The sequence below is a fragment of the Periplaneta americana genome, chromosome 13 (assembly GCF_040183065.1).
Source record: "Periplaneta americana isolate PAMFEO1 chromosome 13, P.americana_PAMFEO1_priV1, whole genome shotgun sequence".
Lineage (NCBI taxonomy): Eukaryota > Metazoa > Arthropoda > Insecta > Blattodea > Blattidae > Periplaneta > Periplaneta americana.
Window position 1 is genome coordinate 53,117,331 of NC_091129.1, and position 23,304 is coordinate 53,140,634.

Genomic DNA, 23,304 nt, shown 5'->3' on the forward strand with positions numbered 1-23,304 from the left:
ACTATCACCTTTACTTTTTAACTTCGCTCTAGAATATGCCATTAGGAAAGTTCAGGATAACAGAGAGGGTTTGGAATTGAACGGGTTACATCAGCTTCTTGTATATGAGAATGGCGTGAATATGTTAAGAGAAAATCCACAAATGATTAAGGAAAACACAGAAATTTTACTTGAAGGAAGTAAAGTGATAGGTTTGGAAGTAAATCCTGAAAAGACAAAGTAAATCAACATCCCGAATTTAAAAAAAAAACTTACAAATTAAACCAAACCCTTTAACTCTAATAAATATAGAGTATAATCTAAATTTAACAGAAGAAATACTGAAATCAGAAGTAAACACTGAAATAATGAAACAATTGTCTTTAGAGACAATTAATATTAGGTACTCTCCTCAAAACTGGCTTCATTTATACACAGACATATCCTTGATCTCCAGGGAATCCTGGGAAACAAGAATGCGGATGCTTTAGCAAAGAAGGGCAGCACTGCTACTTACAGACCTGTTACTAAATCTATGTATTACTCTGTAAAAAGATTTATTAAATCTGCCTATTTAGACTTCAACAAACAAAATTTGATAACACAATCTCAAGGGGAAAAAATGGAACTCTTTGCATCATAATCCACAGTTAATTCCTAATTTACCACACAAATCGTCTGTAGCTGCATTTAGATTGACAATAGGCCATGACTGTTTGGCCAAACACCTGCATAGAATTGGAATATATCAGTCCCCTAACTGCCCATTGTGCAACTCAAACCAAGAAATGGATTTGGAACACCTCAAAATCCGTGCTTCAATGGCTGACACAGACAATATCTTTGAAAAATTTTGGAGTGCAAGAGGTCAAATGACTTTATTGTCAAATGCCTGGAATTAGAAAACAACAACTAGTGTAGTTCTAAATGTTACAATTTTGCAAAAGGTTTGTTATGGAATAAAGATATAAGTAGGTTACCTGTAAACTGCAAGAAAAGGCTACCAAAGAAGGCAATGAAATTAAAAGTTAATAGATAAAGATCACTAGAACAAGATGGAAAGATCAGATGAAAGAGTATGTGGAGAGAAGAGGAAAGCCATGAATGGAAGTAATGAACGGTTATAACTGGAATGATTGAGGAAATGAAGACTGATCTCACACTTGACTCCCATAATTGGTGTCACAAAAAACGACGATGATGATTACATATAAACATGAATCTTCACAAAAAGTTTGTTTATGATTGAAAGTCTTATTTGCAACATAAGACGAAACTGAATGAATGCGTGAAGAATATTAAAACTGATAATCAGTAAGAAAAAAAGGAAAACGTACATTAATTTTTTTAATATTTTCTTTACTTACTTACTGGCTTTTAAGGAACCCGGAGGTTCATTGCCACCCTCACATAAGCCCGCCATTGGTCCCTATCCTAAGCAAGATTAATCCAGTCTCTCTCATCATATCCCACCTCCCTCAAATCCATTTTAATATTATCTTCCCATCTACGTCTCGGCCTCCCTAAAGGTCTTTTCCCCTCTGGCCTCCCAACTAACACTCTATATGCATTTCTGGATTCGCCCATACGTGCTACATGCCCTGCCCATCTCAAATGTCTGGATTTAATATTCCTAATTATGTCAGGTGAAGGATACAATTCGTGCAGTTCTGCGTTGTGTAACTTTCTCCATTCTCCTGTAACTTCATCCCTTTTAGCCCCAAATATGTTCCTAAGAACCTTATTCTCAAAAACCCTCAATCTCTGTTCCTCTCTCAAAGTGAGAGTCCAAGTTTCACAGCCATACAGAACAACCGGTAATATAACTGTTTTATAAATTCTAACTTTCAGATTTTTTGACAGCAGACTAGATGACAAAAGCTTCTCAACCGAATAATAACACGCATTTCCCATATTTATTCTGAGTTTAATTTCCTCCTGAGTGTCGTTTATATTTGTTACTGTTGCTCCAAGATATTTGAATTTTTCCACCTCTTTGAAGTATAAATCTCCAACTTTTATAGTTCCATTTCGTACAATATTCTGATCACGAGACATAATCATATACTTAGTCTTTTCGGGATTTACTTCCAACCCTATCTCTTTACTTGCTTCAAGTAGAATTTCCGTGTTTTCCCTAATCGTTTGTGGATTTTCTCCTAACATATTCATGTCATCCGCATAGACAAGCAGCTGATGTAACCCGTTCAATTCCAAACCCTCTGTGTTATCCTGAACTTTCCTAATGGCATATTCTAGAGCGAAGTTAAAAAGTAAAGGTGATAGTGCATCTCCCTGCTTTAGCCCGCAGTGAATTGGAAAAGCATCAGATAGAAACTGGCCTATACAGACTCTGCTGTAAGTTTCACTAAGACACATTTTAATTAATCAAACTAGTTTCTTGGGAATATCAAATTCAATAAGAATTATATAAAACTTCTCTCTTAACCGAAATCTATGAATAACTGATGTAATGTACCCTTATACTTCCATTTTTTCTCCAATATCTGTCGAATACAAAAAATCTGATCAATAGTCAATCTATTACGCCTGAAACCACACTGATGATCCCCAATAATTTCATCTACATATGGAGTTAATCTTCTCAAAAGGATATTCGACAAAATTTTGTATGACGTCAACAAAAGTGATATTCCTCGAAAGTTACTACAGTTAGTCTTGTCCCCCTTCTTAAAAATAGGTACGATTATGGACTCCTTCCATTGTTCTGGTACAATTTCCTTTCCCCAAATTGCAAGTACAAGTTTATAAATTTCGCTAGATAATACGCTTCCACCCTCTTGTATTAATTCTGCTGGAATTTGATCAGTACCTGGAGATTTGTACTTTTTTTTTTCAGATTTTCTATCGCAATTTCGACTTCAGAAAGTGTGGGTTCCGGTATAAATGGCTCAGCAGTTTGTATTTGAATTTCGTCCCGATCATTTCTACTTGGCCTATGTATATTTAGTAGTTGCTCAAAATAGTTTTTCCATCTGTTAAGGATTGAATGAGAGTCTGCAAACAAGTCACCATTCTCATCCTTGATCACGTTTACCCTTGCCTGATATCCATTTTTAAATTCCTTTATACCCTTATATAAGGGGCGGCCGGGTAGCTCAGTTGGTAGAGCGGCTGGATACGGACTGGAAGGTCCGGGGTTCGATCCCAGGTGGTGACAGGATTTTTTCTCGTTGCCAAACTTTCAGAACGGCCCCAAGGTTCACTCAGCCTCCTATAAAATTGAATACCGGGTCTTTCCTGGGGGTAAAAGGCGGTCAGAGTGTGGTGCCGACCACACCACCTCATTCTAGTGCCGAGGTCATGGAAAGCATGGGGCTCTACCTCCATGCCCCCCAAGTGCCTTCATGGCATGTTACGGGGATACCTTTACCTTTTTACCCTTATATAAATCTCGAATGTTTTTATTCTTACTATTTGTTTCTACTTCATTAAGTTTTTCCTTCAAGTAATCTCTCTTTTTATTCCTAAGTGTACAACTTGCTTCCCGTCTTCCATTGAAATAATTATCTCTATTCTCCTCAATTGGATCCTGTAAGAATTTTAAATATTGGGAGCAGTTATTTACTTCAGATAGAAAACTGTGTATAGTACCAAATAATGAATATTACACATGCGAAATTTCTACAAAACTGAATCACAGGTTATTATTAAATGTAGCAATATGTAATATAGGACATAAATGATGATTAAGCCAAACAAAAATTTTCAACTTTAAACAATGATAATAAAATATGTTCCTACCCCATTATCTCCTGACCTAGTTGCATCATAAGTGGTGCCTTGTTGGTATCACTTGTGAGGTTCAGACCTGTCTTCGGACAGTTGACTAAACAACAAAATATGCGACAGAATGCAGAAAGATACGATCTATCATTATTTAAACTTTTATATAATTAAAAAATAACTTTTCTCTGATTTAACTTAAAGACCTATATGTATATTTTAAGAAAATCCGAGCCAGTCATTTCATTTAAGTGCAAAGGCTGCGTCATTAGCGCTCAATGTATGTAAAGAGGGTATTATTTTACATTAGTTAATGCAACAAAGAAAACTATGCTGGAAAGGAAGATAGTGTTTCTGGTTTATCATGCACTGTACTAACCTATGACAATATCCATGCAGATACAGGCTTCGTGCATTCATTCCATGCACGTGGGGAGCGAGACAGCACCTTACCAATACAATGGAGCCAATCAGGTCCAATTGCATAACCATGGTAACACCCACATTTAACACGTCGAGAATCTGGGACATAGTGGCACACTTGATGACATGTATGGCATAATGTCTCAGCCTCTTTGATTACGCCACAGTCTGTAGTGCAATCTGATCCAACTCCCTGGCCTCCATGAGGTTGATCCGACATTTCAAGATCGTATGTAGTCATGTCTTCAGCTGAAGTACAGTTCGCACCACAGTTAAAATTACCAGATTCATCAAACTGCAATTTCGTTTCGACACAGTCTGTGTTACAGTGCTCAGGTTTTTCTACGTCCGTGGTGTTTGAAATTATATTGTTTAACGTTTCTGTATTATTTCCTTGTGAATTATTTGATACCTGATGCAGTAAAAACTCTTCGAAACTTTCTCCTTTCTGCTGAGAGAATTTTCCAGATTCACTTTCCACTAGAATTTCATTTCTTTCATAACTCTTTACTGGAACTGCCTGAGAACTTCTCTTGGCTCTATAAACCAATGGCCAGCGGTGCTGAACCTTCCATACATGTGTTGCTAGAAACCTGTGGCGTTCAGAAAATGATTTCTTACTTGTGGCTTCATTTTCAATAACAGGTTTTATCATTTCCAAATCTTGTTTATCATGAAAATATCTATCTTCCTCAAATGAAGAATGCTTTCCTTGCATATGTGGTTTCTTTATAAGAATATTTTTGAATTTATCTTGAGCAATAGGAATGGTCTGTTTAATCCTGAAACAAAAAGGAAAGTTGTAAAACAATATTTTACGTAAATAAAACAGTATAGAAAAGGTGTAAACTTCATCTTTAATACGAATAAAAGGCGAGGAGAATCAAAAGCAGAATAATAAGCAAGAGTAAATGAAGAAAAATAAGATAAAAACATAAGAAAATAGTCTGAGGACAAACAGTGAGAAGAGAAAAGAAACAACAAAAAAGAGGTAAAGAAGAAAGAAAAAGGACAAAAGAAAAACAGAAGAAGGTGGGAACAATAACAAATCCAATGACTACATAATTAGCAGAACTCTCAGTCATATGAGTTCTGTATCGCAGGCAAGTTAACTAAGAAATATAACATCTCTATGTGGCAACATTGTGTCCACTTCGTATGTGGCACCAGGAAAGTGAGTGACGTATTTAGTTCCCAGTAGCAGAGAGTTCAAACATATATCTTAGAAAGCTTTTAATAGAAAAAGGAGCATCTTCTGTGGACCGTTGAAAAAAAGAACTAAGGAAGAGACTAGTGAAGTGCTTTGCGTGGAGTGTAGCATTGTATGGGGTAGAAACATGGACATCGCAATGAAGTGAAGAGAGGAGACTAGAAGCACTTGAAATGTGGATATGAGTAAGAATGGAGCTGTGAAGTGGACAGACAGAATAAGAAACGAAGCTGTGTTGGAAAGAGTGGATGAACAAAGAAAAAACTAATCTTCATGCTAAGACTGAATAACAGTTACTGCTGATTCTAGAATAGTAGTGCGATTGAGTGGCAATTAATAGTATTCATAATTTAATACTATAATAAACAGAAATGGATCAGCTTCCCATAAACATACGTATAAATACAAAAAAAAAAAAGTTAATTAATTCTTCCCATCACCCCAACAAAATAAATTATAAATTTTAAAATAAAATAAACAAACATAATACATAGAGTGGAAGTGAAATAACCCTGCAGATTTGTAGAGTGAATTAATCACACTGAGTGCTATAACAAAAAAGCCTAATACCATATCGGTGGGAAGTTTATAGTTTTCGAAAAAAAAAATTCGAGAAGTTTAATGTCATCGTTCTGGATAATTACTATGCATAGGATCTTGATTTCTACCAATGCTAATAGAGAATGTAATAAAGTCCCCCCCCCCCGTATTTCGAGAGAATGTACGATTTTGGTGTAAATTAAATAAAAAAAGTATTGGAAATTTGTTGCTCTCGACTAACATGACTGGTCGTGGCAACACTGATCAGCTGGTCTTGACTTCCTTTCGATACGGGTAGGAGAATAATTGGTAGTCAGATCGTCTTATGCCAGTACTACGTGAATGTCCAATGGAAATGGGAGTTTGAGTCTTCCGAAGCTTGTGTTGCCATTCAACTTAGTATATGGCAATGCCGAGATTTTCTAATTCGGAATGTCTGCACATGATTTGAATTTACGGAGAGACGAAATGCAACTCGCGTGCTGCTCAACGCTTGTATCCAGAAAAGTTTCCGGTAGGATATTACCTAATGCAGACACTCATCGCTGAGGGCCAGCTGATCCGTGACACGGGCAGCGTAATTCCAAGATTTCGCAATCGGAATCGACAACGACTTGAAAAAATTGTTGACAAGGAAGAGGAGATTAAATTTGGCCGAGAAAAACCCGGGCCAAAGAAGTCGCTTGATTGTGCAGTACGTAATATTTTGTTTACTTCTGACGTCGGATGAGTTCAATGCCTCCGTGTGGAATCTTCGGCACTGCGACGTTGGCAGCGAGTTTAAACTTTCGATGCAATTATTTAATTAATCATGCACTTAAAGGCGTAACGTATAATAAATGTTTAGTTTATTTTCATGTAATCTATTCCTCCTTTCAATGTGCAGGGTTATATCACTTCCACTCTGTATATATAAGTCTACAGTCTCTCACTACCACTTGCCATCGTGTTGTTTTCAGTAGGTACTGTAAAGCAAGTAATCGTGTTTCGTACTGCTGTTGGGTGTACTTATTCTCCCCTGCCACCCCTCTTGAGGCGAAAGAGGGGAAGAGTATAGATGCCCGCGAGCTGAACTGTTTACATGATGGGCGACTTACTCATGGCGAACTGATGCTGACATGATTACTATACACACTGAACATAAGACGGGACTCCCTTGACGTGGATTCAACATAAAGACAAGCCATTCCATAAATTAATAAATCGAACATAAAAAAAAAGGAAAGCAATTACAACACCGTAAGCGAATTCGAACTCACGACCGCGGTTTGCACGCAACGTAAGTACGGTGGGCCTTAGCCATTGTGTACACTGTGGCCGGTCTATAATAATAATAATAATAATAATAATAATAATAATAATAATAATAATAATAATAATAATAATAACCTAAAGTGAATTATAACTTCAAATCATCACAATTTACACCGACAACGCCACTGCTTATGACTCGTGAAGACACATTTTTGTAATGTTAATACTAATTGTTTTATAGATCTCCCCGCAGGCAATGAATGGCCTCGTGAACAGTGACGCAATGTAGACAGTTATGTTCCTCTCGCATCGCTACACGCAATACTTGATTGACTGGAACTGGTTGTCTTCGAGCTATGCTAATGTTGGTGAACCTTCCATTTATACGAAAACTACTGTTAGACAGTTTACCAATAAGGCGTAAACAAACGCTATTACCGAACTGGAGGCAATAACGCACATTCCTTACCGCAACGATTCCTTCAACGGTGCAGTACAATAAATGTTTTATTTTAATCTAAGAGAGAAGGAAGGTAAGGCTGCCATGCTTTTACTCTCAGCAATACAGAAATGCCACCTAAGTTATGTTAAAATGTTATGTTTTATTTAATGATGCTCGCAACTGCAGAGGTTATATCAGCGTCGCCGGCTGTGCCGGAATTTTGTCCCGCAGGAGTTCTTTTACATGCCAGTAAATCTACTGACATGAGTCTGTCGCATTTAAGTACATTTAAATGTCATCGACCTGGCCCGGGATCGAACCCGCAACCTTGGGCATAGAAGGCCAGCGCTATACCAACTCGCCAACCAGGTCGTCCTAAGTTATCAGTCACGTAAGAAGTCAAAGATGCTAACAAATTCCTAAGGTATTTGATGCTAAATCTTGATGCGAAATGAAATTGCAGCTTTAAATAAGTTATAGAAATCAATTTATGTTTTGAATAAAATAACAAAAGGACACAGTTTTAAAATCTCAACTCATACAACTTAAGTAATGGCATTTTAAAGGAAAAACAAAAATTAATATAGTAAGATGAAATAATTACATAACAAGTTCAATATTTTTATCTGGTATGACACATGCCACGTGAGAGAGCTAAAGGCCTAAATAAAAAAAAAACTTTATTTCCGAAATGTTTGCGGAACAATCTACAGATCTTGAAAAACAAAACAAGAAAATATACACGGATAAAAAGTAATAAGAACGCTGTACAAATGCTAACATATGGAAGTGTAGCCACAGTAATGGCAGAAAGAAAGAATTCCTTTACTTTTTATTCTGTGTAGTAGCCTACCGTTATTAACTTATCAAATAAATATCACATGATTATTACATTAATTGCATCTGACAAACGTTTTTGATCATTGTAATTTATTAATGTAATAAGCATGTGACACTTATTTGAAAAGTTAATAACCGAACTACACAGAATGAAAAGTAAATGAATAAAAGCTAACTTATCAGAACACATAATGTCTGTTAAAATATACAAGTAAAGAGAGGAATCAAATGTCCAGGCACCAGAAATGAAATTTATGAGAAGTACGTTACGGCATGTAAGAAGCTGAGAGGATTCACGAGTTGATTTACAAAGTAATAACTCACAAAACGTTTTATTAACATACAGTTATTTTGTATTTAGAAACATAAATATAAACAACGTTGAACATGAGAATAAAAGAAAATTCAGTAATAAAAAAAATATATTAATGTACTAAAATAAATGTCTGTTTTTCAGAAAGCAGTTCCTCAAATACAGACTCCACATTCCATAACAATAGCATTTTCAAATTCAAGGAGATTTTTCGTTTTCTTGATGATAATCGCAGACAAGTCCTTTATTTTGCATAAATACAATGTTGCAAATAGTACAACAATTTGAGAACTATGTACTTTTGCAAGCTTGATGTATTCTTGCATTCTTTTGATCTAAAACTGATATAGCTTATGTTCTTCGAAAAAAAAAGTGTCACAAGCAAATATTCTGATGGGAGCAAATAAAAAAGTTAATTTTTTCTTCCACTATGTTAATAATGTCAAAAGAATGCTTATACAAATTCTGGCCACTCGACCGCATTTACGAGGGCCGTAAAAAAATAAGTTCGCCAAAGGACGTTAACTGAAAGAAAACACCATTTCATTGGAAAAATTTATTGGAACAGACACAGCAATTGTTGAGCTATTTTTCAACATGTTCCCCACCGGAATTGAGACATTTGTCATGTCATGAGATCGACAGGGAGGTGCAGACGGCTGTCAAACGCTGGTTCCGATCCCAGGCGATTGACTTCTACAACACAAGGATGCAAAAATTGATCCCATGGTATGACATATGTCTCAATTCCAGTGGGGGATATGTTGACAAATAGCGCAACAATTGCTGTATCTGTTTCAGTAAATCTTTCCATACAATTGTGCTTTTTTTCTGTAAACGGCCCCAGGGAAAATCACTTTCTGGACGGCCTCGTTGCGGTCGAGTGGCCAATATTTGTATAAACACTTCTTTTAACATTATTAACATGGTGGAAGAAAAAATTAACATTTTTATCTGCCCCCATCGATATGTTTGCTTGTCAGCTTAAATTTTCCAAAAGTAGTTACATATTTCAATGAGTTTTTCAGTCATATTTTCTGGAATGTCAGCCAGTTTAACGAAAATGTCTAAAAACGGATTCATTATTCATCTGTGACTGTCGTATTGTTTTCAGCTTTTTCCGGAAAATACTCAGAAAGCTAATGTTTAAAATTGTGGAAACTTAATTGCTTGTCGGCAAAAACAAACTCAGTATTTGTCTATCATACATAGCTAAATTTCCATAAGTTCTTTAATACACTGGAATGAATCAAATTTCTTTTTGTCAAGTGATATTGTCCAGAAATTAAGTTTCTTTCTACATACGCTGGCTGTTATATTAACATCTTGACCTTAAAAACCACTATTCAAAGTGTGTTTGAAAACATGAGCAAGGGAAACCAATCTATGAAACCAAAGAAAATAGGAAAATAGGTTTGCATATTCTGATTTCTTGTCTTGCATTTATCGGTACAATGAAAGTTCTACTCTTAACGGTAAAACTCTTTTTAACACATTACTCTACGAAAGTAGCCTTACTTTCGTATGATAAAGAATATGTGTGCGAGATCGTGCGTATTTGCTTGCTTTCCGCACAAAACCAATACGCGGTAAGTGTGAAATACCACATTCAGTATTCCCAACGTAACACACACAACAATTTCCCTCTTCTTACCGCTTAAGAGACATATTCATTTTACTGCTTTAGGCTTTTAACATATTATTTTTAGAGACGTTTAACATAGTAATAATTATAAGTTGGAAACTTACCACTGCAATTTCACCTAAAATGCACTGTTAATTATTGTTTTTAAATATTTGCAAAAATTAAGTAAACTCTACTACTCCACTAAAGTTATTGCATTCGTGATGCAAGTAACATTAAGGAAGCCGTGAAAAAATCAACAAGATTCCAGATGCCGATGTTATTACTGCAATATGTTATATAAATAATTTTCTTAAAGTATTAAAATGAAAAATAAATCGTTACATAACCTTACCGTTTGTTTTAAATTCGCATTTATAGACTGGGGGGGGGGGGGGGGAAAGACAGACGTATATCACGGTCTGCTGGAGTATAGTAAGCACAGAAAACATTTTATAGGAACAATGTTGAAGATAGATATATTTGTTTTCCAAAGTTGCCGTCATTGAACAGAAACCAAGATGGAGATTTCATTGCAACTAATTAGAAATTCCTCTTTCAGGTATGTAATAAACGATCTTCGCACAAAATAATGTACGATACACGAGCGGTATGTTTGTTTTCATGTTCTCGGAAATTAAAAAAGCTCAACGTTTCGTTTTTTCAATCTTTTCCTCGAACATGAAAGCATCAACATACCGCTCTTGTAACGCAGATTACTATTTCATATAACGAACCCATATCTTCACAAATTTTGCTGAAAATACGAGCTTGCAAAGCTCTTCCCTTGATGAAATTTCCCATTTTGTATTGAACTATTACCGCAGGGCCATGGTGGTAATACTCGTAGTTTGAAGTAATAAGAAAACATGTTTATTTAATATTTCGTGTCATTTTTCACCATATACATCTATTTTTGTCGTTCTTCGGATGGTATCCAATGGTTGTGAGTAAAATTATTGTCTGTTATTTTCGATTTTACAAGGATTTGTATTTTTCAAATGGGATTAAGTACCGGTACGGTACTGAGGGAGGGGTCACAAAAAGAAGTCTCCCCAAAAGTAAGTCGCGGCTTCAAAAAGTTTGGGAACCACAGCGTTAAGGTAGACAAGATACGAGTAAAAAGAAGAACATATTCAGAAGAAACTAGGAATGGATCAAATGCTGAAGAAGCTGAAGCAACAGAAGATGGTGTGAACATCTACGAAGAATGTTGGACTACAGGTTACCAGCTTTAGCAATGGAATACAGACCAAAAGGAAAACGTGATAAAGAAAGAAAGATCAAGAGTGAAATAGGAGCCGAACAGGTTCAGCATGAACCTAACATAAAACGCTACTTAGGCTACAGATTCACACTTCATAACACAACATTAAACTGCTTCCAGGACGTTTCGTCCACTATCTTACGCCCACGATAATTTTATCTATTATGCTTCGTCCACTAGCTTACGTACATGATCATTTTTCGCCCAATATTACACTTCATCCAGTATTTAATATCTACCTTTCAGTCCACGCAGAATAAAAATAAACTACCAACATTGTGTTGCCGATTGTTAGTAGTATCCATGGAATTATGACACCCGTGTACATTTTTAATGGATTCGATATGACACACGTTATTACTTCATCAAGGGGTAAAAATATTCCGGTGTACAATAATTACTATCCCTTTCTTTAAGATCTATTAGAAATGTGAACAATGAGATATTTGTAATGTACGATAAATAAACTTATGAATGCAAATACATATACAGATTCTGAAGGAAGTCACCCATACATAATGTTCAAAACAAAGTTGAAATGGAAGCAAAAATGTTGTGGCCATTATGAAACGCAGGCCAACAAAACACCCAAATAAATCTCCTGCTGCAGTAATTCGGGAAGAAATACTACGAACTACGATACCGTACAAAAATGAGAATTGTTGATAACGTTGCCCGAAAGGAATACATCACTACAAGTAGTTAATACGGCACAGAAACAATACGTGGACGAAACTGTTTGTGGATGAATGTACGACGGGGCCATATGTCATCGGACTAAAGGTACTGAGCGTATAGAGCACTCGTTATCTCGTGAAACCTACCTGCGCGTCAGGGAAAGAAGAAAGTGGACTGAGAAGCTTCCCACTCTAGCTATGCTTCCACTTATAGCTAGCTAGCTAGCTAGCTAGCTCACTTACCCCCCGCCATAAGGTTACCATGAGACTACAGCGCACACATGCATTTGGTTTCACTAGATAACGAATGACTTATACTGTCTGTGAATCATTCAACTATAAATATGCTACTAAGTATTATTATTGCATATTTACTATACTTTTTAATTATAACTGAATTTCGCTAACACAAATTATGAAAGAATAAAAGGGTAGGCCTATTTCCTTTGAACGTCATGAAGAGGTTTTGAGGTAGAACTCCACTTACTTACTTACTTGCAAATGGCTTTTAAGGAACCCGAAGGTTCATTGCCGCCCTCACATAAGCCCGCCATCGATCCCTATCCTGTGCAAGGTTAATACACTCTCTATCATCATATCCCACTTCCCTCAAATCCATTTTAATATTATCCTCTCATCTACGTCTCGGCCTCCCCAAAGGTCTATTTCTCTCCGGTCTCCCAACTAACACTCTACATGCACTTCTGGATTCACCCATACGTGCTACATGCCCTGCCCATATCTAACTTCTGGATTTAATGTTCCTAAATATGTCAGGTGAAGAATACAATAAGTGCAGTTCTGCGTTGTGTAACTTTCTCCACTCTCCTATAACTTCATCCCTATTAGCCACCAATATTTTCCTAAGAACCTTATTCTCAAACATCCTTAATCTCTATTCCTCAAAGTAGAGTCCAAGTTTCACAACCCTACAGAACTGTTTTATAAATTCTAACTTTCAGATTTTTCGACAGAAGACTAGATGACAAAAGCTTCTCAACCGAATAATAACAGGCATTTCCCATATTTATTCTGAGTTTAATTTCCTCCCGTGTGTCATTTATATTTGTTACTGTTGCTCCATAATATTTGAATTTTTCCACCTCTTCGAAGGATAAATCTCCAATTTTTATATTTCCATTTCGTACAATATTCTGGTCACGAGACATATCATATACTTCGTCTTTTCAGGATTTACTTCCAAACTTATCGCTTTACTTGCTTCAAGTAAAATTTCCGTATTATCCCTAATCGTTTGTGCATTTTCTTTTAACATAGTCACGTCATCTGCTTAGACAAGAAACTGATGCAACTCATTCAATTCCAAACCCTCTCTGTTATCTTCAACTTTCCTAATGGCATAGTCTAGAGCGAAGTTAAAAAGTAAAAGTGACAGTGCATCTCCTTGCTTTAGCCCACAGCGAATTGGAAAAGAATCAGACAGAAACTGGCCTATACGGACTCTGCTATACGTTTCACTGAGACACATTTTAATTAATCTAACTAGTTTCTTGGGAATACCAAATTCAATAAGAATATCATATTGTAAATTTATTCCAACTCAACAATGTAACTTTTATTCAAAGCAACAATAATTATCACTCTCTACAATTTAATTCTGCTCCCGTCAACAATGGGATTTGCTCTCTACACAGCAACACAGTATTCGTTATTGCACTCCACAGACGACAATGACAATTTACTTGGAATATTACGAACAAAAATGAACGGTTAATCTCAACTAATATTCACAAAGCACTATATACAACACAGAACTCGTTTGTCTTGGCTAGTTCTTCTAGCTCAGTCACTCGCGTTCACAGAATCTCGAACCCCAGACGTTCAGAGACGATCCGCTGAAAGAGCTTCAGGCTCCACAGTTGCGGACACAACTCAAGTCGCGCTCTGGTCTCGAAGCTGGTTTCACTAACTCGCTTACTGTCCAAATCTGCCTGTAACAACGCTGGCTTACTGACTGACTGACGTTCACTTGCGTCTTCTCTTTTATAACCAAACTATAGTTTCTGGAGAGTTCGCGAAAGATTCCACTCTCGAATAATCTGGATTTCCACTTCGACGGACTTCTGGACGATTCGGGAGGGTCCTTCCCCCCCTTCACTCCGCACGTAGCAGTTTGCTTCCTTCCACTCTCGGCAAGCACCAGATGCCCGCGCAACCTCCCCTCGCCGCCACACCTAAGCGACCAACGGATACGCGTTCGAACCCCGGTGTAGCTGTCACATTGCTCCCTCCTTAGGGCTGCTCGTCCCGGGCAGTCCCTTGGCAGGCTGCTAAACGGTCCAGATGCACCACCATCATCTTCCCTCGGGGATGTCGCTGGTTGCGGTATAGCACGTCGTTGACCCGGGTCACCACGCGGTATGGTCCATGCCAGGCACGCTGCAGCTTTGGTGATTTTCCCTTGGTCCTGGTAGGTCGATACAGCCACACCAGGTCGCCCTCCTGGAATCCTGCAGAGTTGCCTAATCTGTCGTAGCGCACTTTCATCCTGTCGCTGGCCATCTTGAGGTGCTCTCTGGACAGTTGGTGGACTCCATTCAACTTCTCGGTCAGTTCCGCCACGTAGTCAGTCGCTGGCTGGTCAGCGCTGGGTGGCGTGCTAAACAGCAGATCACAGGGCAGGCGCAGCTCTCTCCCGAAGACCATGTTTGCCGGTGTCATCCCTGTTGTATCGTGGACCGAAGCTCTGTAGGCCAAGAGGAACGGTGGGACTCTGGCATCCCAGTCTCGTTGATGGTTGGACACCACCTTCTGCAGGTGCTCTTCCAAGGTTTTGATGTAGCGTTCCACCATACCGTCGGACTGTGGATGGAGGGGAGTGGTCCTGGTTTTATTCACCCCCAGACGCTCGAGCAATTCTCCCATCAGGTTGGATTCGAAGTTGCGCCCCTGATCGCTATGCAATTCCCGGGGCACCCCGAATCGGCAGATGAAGTTGTAAAGCAACGCGTCGGCCACCGTCGAAGCCTCTTGGTTGGGAATCGCGTATACTTCTGGCCATTTTGTGAAGTAATCCATGGCGACTAGCAGGTAGCGGTTCCCGCGATCCGTGACCGGGAACGGTCCAGCAACGTCGATGGCGATCCTCTCAAAAGGAGCTCCCACGTTGTACTGCTGCATGGCTCCCCTGCTGCGTGTCCTTGGTCCGCGACTGGCTGCACAGGTGTCGCATCTTTGGCACCATTGTTCCGTGTCGGTTCTCTGATGCAACCAGTAGAACCTCTGCCTTAACTTGTCCAGTGTCTTGTTGGCTCCCAGGTGGCCTCCAGTCACTCCAGCATAAGTCTCCTCCAGCACTTCCTTCACCTTGCTCTTGGGCAGGACAAGTTGTTCTATGCGGGTCCTTCCATCGGCCGACTCTCAAATCCTCTTCAGGATACCGTCCTTGACAATGAAGGATTCCCACTGGGCTCAGTAGCTCTTGTAAGTGGTGCTACGGTTGGCGATGTGGTGCCCATACTGGTCTCTGCCCGGACTTCACATCACGTAGTAGCTGTCCAATGTTTGGGTCCTCCAGCTGCTCCCTCCTTATGGCGGCGTTATCCCATCCTGGGCTCGGCTGGGCGGCAATTGCTCAGACTGCGTGGGCGCCATCCCGCTCTTCTACTTTCAGGCAGTGTTTGCAGCCATCCGGGCACGGGCGTCGTGATAACGCATCAGGATTGGAATGTTTCTTCCCTTGGCGGTGTTCAGAGGTGAAGTTGTACTCTTACAGACGTTGAACCCAACGGGCGGTCTGCCCCTCCAGATTCTTGAAGCCCAATAGCCAGGTGAGTGCAGAATGGTCTGTCCTCAGATGGAATTCCTGGCCATACAAATATTTGTGGAAATGCTTCAGGGCTTCCATAATGGCAAGTAGTTCTCTACGAGTCACACAGTAGTTTCTCTCAGCCTTGGATAATGTTCGGCTGAAGTAGGCAATCACCCTCTCTTGCCCGTCCTGTTCCTGAGAGAGTACTCCGCCGACGCCTACGTTGCTAGCGTCCGTGTCGAGAGTGAACTTCCTTCCAGGGATGGGGTATCCCAGTACAGGAGCAGTGCATAGCGCCTCTTTCAGAGACTGAAAAGGGTGACTCCGCCTCGTCCGTCCACTGGAATTGCGTTTCTCCTCGGTCAGCTGGGTTACAGGCTTAGCGATGTTGGCGTACCCAGCTACGAACCTTCTGTAATAAGTGCAGAGGCCGAGAAAGCGGCGCAACTCTTGTTTGTCCCTCGGTCTCGGCCATCCTCTCACGGCTTGTAGCTTCTCCGGGTCCGTGGCCACTCCGTTGGTCCCTACTACGTGTCCCAGTTAGCTGACCTTCTTCTGGAACAGATGACAATTTCTTCGGATTCAACTTCAGCCTGGCTTGTCGCAGTCTCTCGAACACTTTCCTCAGGTTCGACAGTTGTTCGCCGAATGTCTTGCCGACCACGATGACGTCATCAAGGTACAGCAAACAGGTGTCGTATATCAGACCTCTCATTACGGACTCCATTAGTCTCTGGAATGTAGCCGGGGCGTTGCAGAGGCCGAACGGCATAACGGTGAACTGCCATAGTCCCTGGCCTGTAGAGAATGCCGTTTTCTCCTTGTCCTCAAGATGTAGCGCCACCTGCCAGTATCCTGACTTGAGATCCAACGTCGAGAACCACTCTGCTCCGGCCAGGGTGTCCAAGGTGTCATTAATTCGTGGAAGGGGAAAGCAGTCTTTCCTGGTGACGTCATTCAGTCTTCTGTAGTCCACGCAGAAACGCAGGTCCCCATTCTTCTTCTTCACCAGCACCACAGGTGATGACCAAGGGCTGTCGGATTCCTCAATGACCCCTCTTGCCTTCATGCCCTCCAGTTGGCTGTCAATCTCCCTCAGTTTAGTTAGAGGGACGTTTCGAGGAGGTTGTCTGATTGGGCGAGCATTTCCGGTGTCAATGCGGTGCTGAACTTTCTCCGTTCTCCCGTAGTCGTTTTCGGAGAGACTGAACACGTCTAGAAATTCTGTCAGTAGATCGTGGACTTGTCTTCTTTCTCCTTTGCTTAAATTCTCCGCCAATTCTCGAGCCAGCTCTTTCAGTGATGGGTCTAGATCTGGACGTGGCCGGTGACACTCCTCGTTATCTGCCAGAGACGTCACAGACACCACCGGCTCGACGCTACCTAGTAGTTCCACTAGCCACCTCCTTGTCCCGAATGGTGACATTCAGGACCCTCACCGGTACCACCTTCTGCTTCGGGAGTAGGGATCTGGCCATATAAACACCATCTATCAGAGTTGTCTGCGAATCGAGGAGCAGATTTCTCTTAGGCTGTCCGTCCAGTCTTGCCGTCACCACCATCTCGCAGCCTGCCGGGATTGTCACATGATTCTCCAAGGTGAGTCTGCTGGCCATGGGTTGGTCTTCGACGTCCCTCAGCAACACTTCATCCTGACCAAAACGGAGGATACGGCGGCGGACGTCCACCGTTGCATTGAAGATCCTCATGGCGTCGAGTCCCAGGATGACGTCTTCAGTGATGTTGGCGACGAACACCCACATCTCCAGTCTCCTCTTTCCCAAGGTCAAATCCAGGAAAACCTCTTTCTGGATGAGCAGGTTCTCGCCTGAGGCAGTACGTAGTTCATATCGGCGCAGCGGCGTTTTCCCAGGTAGGCCACGCACGACTTCCGGTCTGGCGATGGTGAGCGACGCCCCGGTGTCTACTAGTACTCTGCGGCCTCTTATCCATCCGTCAGCAATCAGCCCATCGTCGCATCTTCTGTTAACCGTCTTCAAGATCAGCCGAGGGGATGGTGATGACGGCGCCGACATGCCCCTCATCGCATCGGCCTCTTTTAGTTTTCCTGTTTGTGACCAGATCTGCCACAGTCCCTCAAGTGCCCAGGTTCGCCGCAGGACCAGCAGGTAGGCACTCCTCGTCTTCGTCGCTCGGGTGATTTCGGTTGACGTTCCTCGACGTCGGCCGCCGCGACGCTCCTAATCCGGTGCGATGTCGAGACGTTCGCCGTCAACTTGGCTGCCTCCATCCTGAGGGCCGCCGCCAAAGCTGCGTTGATAGTGCGATGCTCTGCCAAGAGTAGCTGTTGCCTTATTTCCGGGTCTCGAACTCCGCTGCCGAAGGTGTAGGCCGCCTCTCCAGCGATGAAGTCAGTAGGTAGGCCCCTGAGGGCCTTATGGGCCAGTTGTTCCACCGCCATTGCAAATTCTTTCAGGGACTCGCCTGACTGTTGGACCCTCGTCTTCAGTTGGGTCCTGAATGCTGCCGCAAGTTGATGGTCACCATAACGTCCCTCCAAGGCCGCCATTACCTCAGCGGCTGTCCCATCTTCTGGAACACTATGAAGAATCTCCGACGCCTGTCCTTCAAGCGCGGTCAGCAGCTGAGTAGTCTTCTCCGCTGGGATCCACCCATTATGTGCTGCGGTGGCCTCGAACTGGCGACGGAATATCGCCCAAGACGTCGTACCGTCGAACTTCGGCGTCTTGACGTTGTAATGTCTGGCTGAAGGCGATGGTTCTGCAGGGCCACTACATGAGTTCCTCAATTCTGTCGTCGATCTTTCCACGGCCCGTTGAACCTCCTCGGCAATTATCTGTTTCTGTTCTCTAGCCTGGCGATCCACCAACGCGAGGATGTGCTTGTTTTCTACAGCATGTTGGTCCATCAGCACACTCGTTTCCTCTTGACGACGTTCGAGAGCGCGAATTTTGCCGTCAAAATGGTCTACATCCTGTCTCAACTCGGCTACTGTCTCGTATATAGTTGTAAAATTCTGGTTTAGTTTAACCAAATCGGCCTTAAGTTCGTCTTTCACGATGGCGACAATTCCATCTACGTGGGCCGAAACGCTTTCAATTTGCGTAGTGACGTCATCTTTCACTCCGCTTATGTCACTTTTCATCTCCGTTTTCAATTCACTTATGTCACTTTTCATCTCCGTTTTCACTTCACTTATATCGTTCTTCAACTCACTGATGTGCTTGTTCATGTCGTCTTTCATTTCTGCTTTCACGTCACTTATATCGCTTTTCACCTCACTGATGTGTTTGTTCATTTCTGCTTTCATTTCCGTGATGGCTTGCAGGATCTGCTGTAGGTTCTCCATTGTCGATAATATCCCGATTCTGACACCATTGTAAATTTATTCCAACTCAACAATGTAACTTTTATTCAAAGGAACAATAATTATCTCTCTCTACAATTTAATTCTGCTCCCGTCAACAATGGGATTTGCTCTCTACACAGCAACACAGTATTCGTTATTGCACTCCACAGACGACAATGACAATTTACTTGGAATATTACGAACAATGAACTGTTAATCTCAACTAATATTCACAAAGCACTATTTACAACACAGAACTGTCAGTTCTCAGCTCGCAGCTCGTTTGTCTTGGCTAGTTCTTCTAGCTCAGTCACTCGCGTTCACAGAATCTCGAACCCCGGACCTTCAGAGCCGATCCGCTGAACTTCGAACTCAGGTCCCCCAACTGTGGTCCACTGCACTCGAACTCCGGGCTTCAGGCTCCACAGTTGCGGGCACAACTCAAGTCGCGCTCTGGTCTCGAAGCTGGCTTCACTAACTCGCTTACTGTCCAAATCTGCCTGTAACAACGCTGGCTTACTGACTGACTGACGTTCACTTGCGTCTTTTATAACCGAACGATAGTTTCTGGAGAGTTCGCGAAAGATTCCACTCTCGAAAAATCTGGATTTCCACTTCGACGGACTTCTGGACGATTCGGGAGGGTCCGTCCCCCACTTCACTCCGCACGTAGCAGTTTGCTTCCTTCCACTCTCGGCAAGCACCAGATGCGCGCACAACCTCCCCTCGCCGCCACACCTAAGCGATCAACGGACACGCGTTCGAACCCCGGTGTAGCTGTCACAATATAATACTTCTCTCTTAACCGAATCCGACCGTCTTTATGAAAGAATATCTTGAAAATATTTTATTTAGAAACGATACCTACATAACATAGAAAAATAACCCCCACAGCAAGGCAATTCACCTTCTTAGTAAAAATTCAATCCAGACAATTAATTGAATACGTTTAGTATGATATGCGGGACAACAAGCATACAAGTATACACAATGGAAAGGAACGTAGGTTATAACATTTCATCTCAGATTTTATAACTAGAACTACGACAAACAAAATAAAAACAAACGTTTTGTTCTTTTGCGGATAGTTTTCGGGGGGAGGGGGAATTTGTGTTCACATTTTGATGGCGGATTCTATGAAATAATTGTTTGAAAATCTTAGTTTTTTTTTAAAGGATAATGCAGACTAAGCTATTTATGACCATGTTTTAGTAGTAATTTAGCCATAAAAAGTATAGGCTTCTATTAATTGCATAACAAGTAATTACAAATTTCACTCGTCAACTGCAGTAACATGGCTGTGGAAAGCCGGCAACGCTGCAGCTACGATAACTCAGAACATTCACCCCTCTACAAGTCGTCAAATGAAGGACTGTGAACTGCCATGTTTTATATTCTGCAGTGTTGTTACAGGTTGCATTTAATTTTCTCGGGGGGGGGGGGAGGAACTAAAAATTATAGATTATTGATATTTTCAAAACATTTGACAAAACTTCCTCGTAATGACCCGATCTATGTACAACTGGCGTGAATTGAGGCAATACGTTTCCTTCCACATTATATACAGGGACATCATTTTATTTTTACTTCAATTTTTATTGTACCTGAATTTTGGAATGTATTTCACTCCCACCCCTTCTACTAATGAAGTTCAACCGTTCTCCACACAGATCCAAGACCGCATATACAGTCATAGTAGCCTTACGGTCGTAGTAAACAGTACGTTCCAAAAATATGTTCGCGTTTTCCAGTGACGAAAGAGTTTTCAATATTGAATCATTTTCGCACAGGTACTGTCGTCCATTTGCCTACGTCGTATCCCGGTTTCCCCCACCAGCTTTTATACACCAGCTACTGGCTGGGCTGTCTTAGCTCTTTTCAGAGAATATTAATTTCTGTTAGGAATTTGACGTCTACGTAATATTATACAACTGTTTAGAATAACTTAAAAGTCAATTTCATGTTGTAATATGCCGATAAGCTGTTAATATTTGACTATAATTATTTATTTACTGTGCCACCTTTGCTTATCTTAAAAGTTAGGCTAATAATTCACATTAACGTTTTCGATACATTTGTATCATCTTCAGATGTAGAGTATTAAATGAACATTTATGTTGATAACATTGCCTTATGATATGGAACTTTTTGTGATGGTTTTCGGATCATGTTAGTGTGAATTGTTCTAACTTAACTTAGGTTGGTCTATGAAACACTTGTTATATTAAGTTAAGATCACTTGCTACTGGTACAAGATGGATGTTGTTGTATTAAACTCATGGACTCGACAACATCCATCTTGTACCAGTAGCATATATATACGATTTTCACATTTATCGACCACACTTAATGAAATGCTTTAACAATATGCATTTAATAATATAGACATGTTAGTGATAAAATTGATACTGTGTTTTAGATCGTTGTTAAATATCAAGAACAACTGAAGCAGTCCCATCTAACGAAGTCAAAAACTGGCTAACAAGTGTTTACAGTGTTTTTAAAAGTGTTTTTATAACGTTTCACATTTCCCTGATCACATTTATAGTTTTATATAACTTTTAAATATTTTAAATCTTTTAATTGTACTACATGCACTGCAAGTGATCTTAACTTAATATAACAAGTGTTTCATAGACCAACCTAAGCTAAGTTAGAACAATTCACACTAACATGATCCGAAAACCATAAAAAAAAGTTCCATATCATAAGGCAAGGTTTTCAATATAAATGTTCATTTAATACTCTACATCTGAAGATGATACAAATGTATCGAAAACGTTGTGAATTATTAACTTTTAAGATAAGCAAAGGTGGCACAGTAAATAAATAATTATAGTTAAATAAAAGTGCCTCGTTAAGTAATTAACTGTCACGTGATTTCCTCCCTTTCTACGACCCTACGACATAACCACTTGGACGGACAGCAGATAGTATGTCTGAGTAATTTTATCTTTTCGGATCGGACAGAAGTGAAGATCGTATTTACAGTATGTAAGGTACTCTTTTATAGAGTAGGTGCAGAATTATTTCAACATGAGTTACTAGTACGAAGGACGAAATTGGTAATTGGGATTAGGTACAGTAGTCTATAGTGCGTTAATATGCACATTAGAACTGAAGTCTGTATCGAAATGAACGGCCACCATTTTCAAAAATGTGTTTAAATATCCATCTTATGATTATTTTTCAATTTAACTTCATTCTCTATATTGTACGCTAATGTGCTGTAGACAGTATAATATACACACTGCATATTGAATACGTCCACATGGACAGCTCAGTTAGTGAGTAAAAACACTCATTGTTAATACTGTACTGTATTTTGAGTAAACAAAAACCTAATGAAAATGATCAAACTCAAAAGCGCGATATTTCCTTGTTTACCTAAATGGAGGAACTACTTTTCTTCCCTCCTATACCTAGTAAAGTGATTTGTTTGTATATTACGCCAGTATCATCGAACTCCAGTCGTGGAAGGGGGTAACAAACGGCGTTGATCCCACGGTATAGCCAGGTTAATGTTGAAAATGTTAGTAAAAATGAAATGATGTCCCTGTACATAATATTATAATAGAGTATTGGGCAAGATCGGTGAATGAGGTTTCTGTCGGGGTTCTCGCGTTTTCCCTCAACATTACAAATTTAATTTCACCGAAACTCTTTAATTTTAACTCACTCTCCTCTTAATTTCATACCATTTCATGCCATCAGAAGCTAGTTTCAGGATAAGATGTAGAAGCTTACATGAAGCCGAGTAGAAATGATTAGCCAGTTTATTGCGTCTCTGTGTAACTTTCATGATTCTGCCAGGTGTAAAAAGGAAGCGCTCAATGGGTGATACCAATTTGTGGGCTATATGGGTAAGAGTTCCCGATACTCGAC

The 23,304-nt window shown here is 40.4% G+C and overlaps 1 protein-coding gene across 6 annotated transcripts in view; it reads right to left on the minus strand.

Annotated features, from left to right (window-relative positions):
- Nucleotides 1-23,304, minus strand: part of LOC138711906 (von Willebrand factor C and EGF domain-containing protein-like) — a 216,975-nt gene that overhangs the window by 70,148 nt on the left and 123,523 nt on the right. For 3 of the 6 annotated variants that reach the window (XR_011335524.1, XM_069843205.1, XM_069843206.1), the window contains exon 2: nt 4,180-4,931. The exons of 1 other annotated variant lie outside the window; for it this stretch is intronic. Coding sequence is in view for 3 of the 5 variants with exons in the window: in XM_069843205.1 (XP_069699306.1) it covers nt 4,180-4,931 (752 nt within the window). In the remaining 2 variants the exon portion in view is untranslated. Of the gene's footprint in view, nt 1-4,105; nt 4,932-23,304 lie in introns of those variants that run through there. 2 more of the 6 variants (XM_069843207.1, XM_069843208.1) reach the window with 1 other exon arrangement.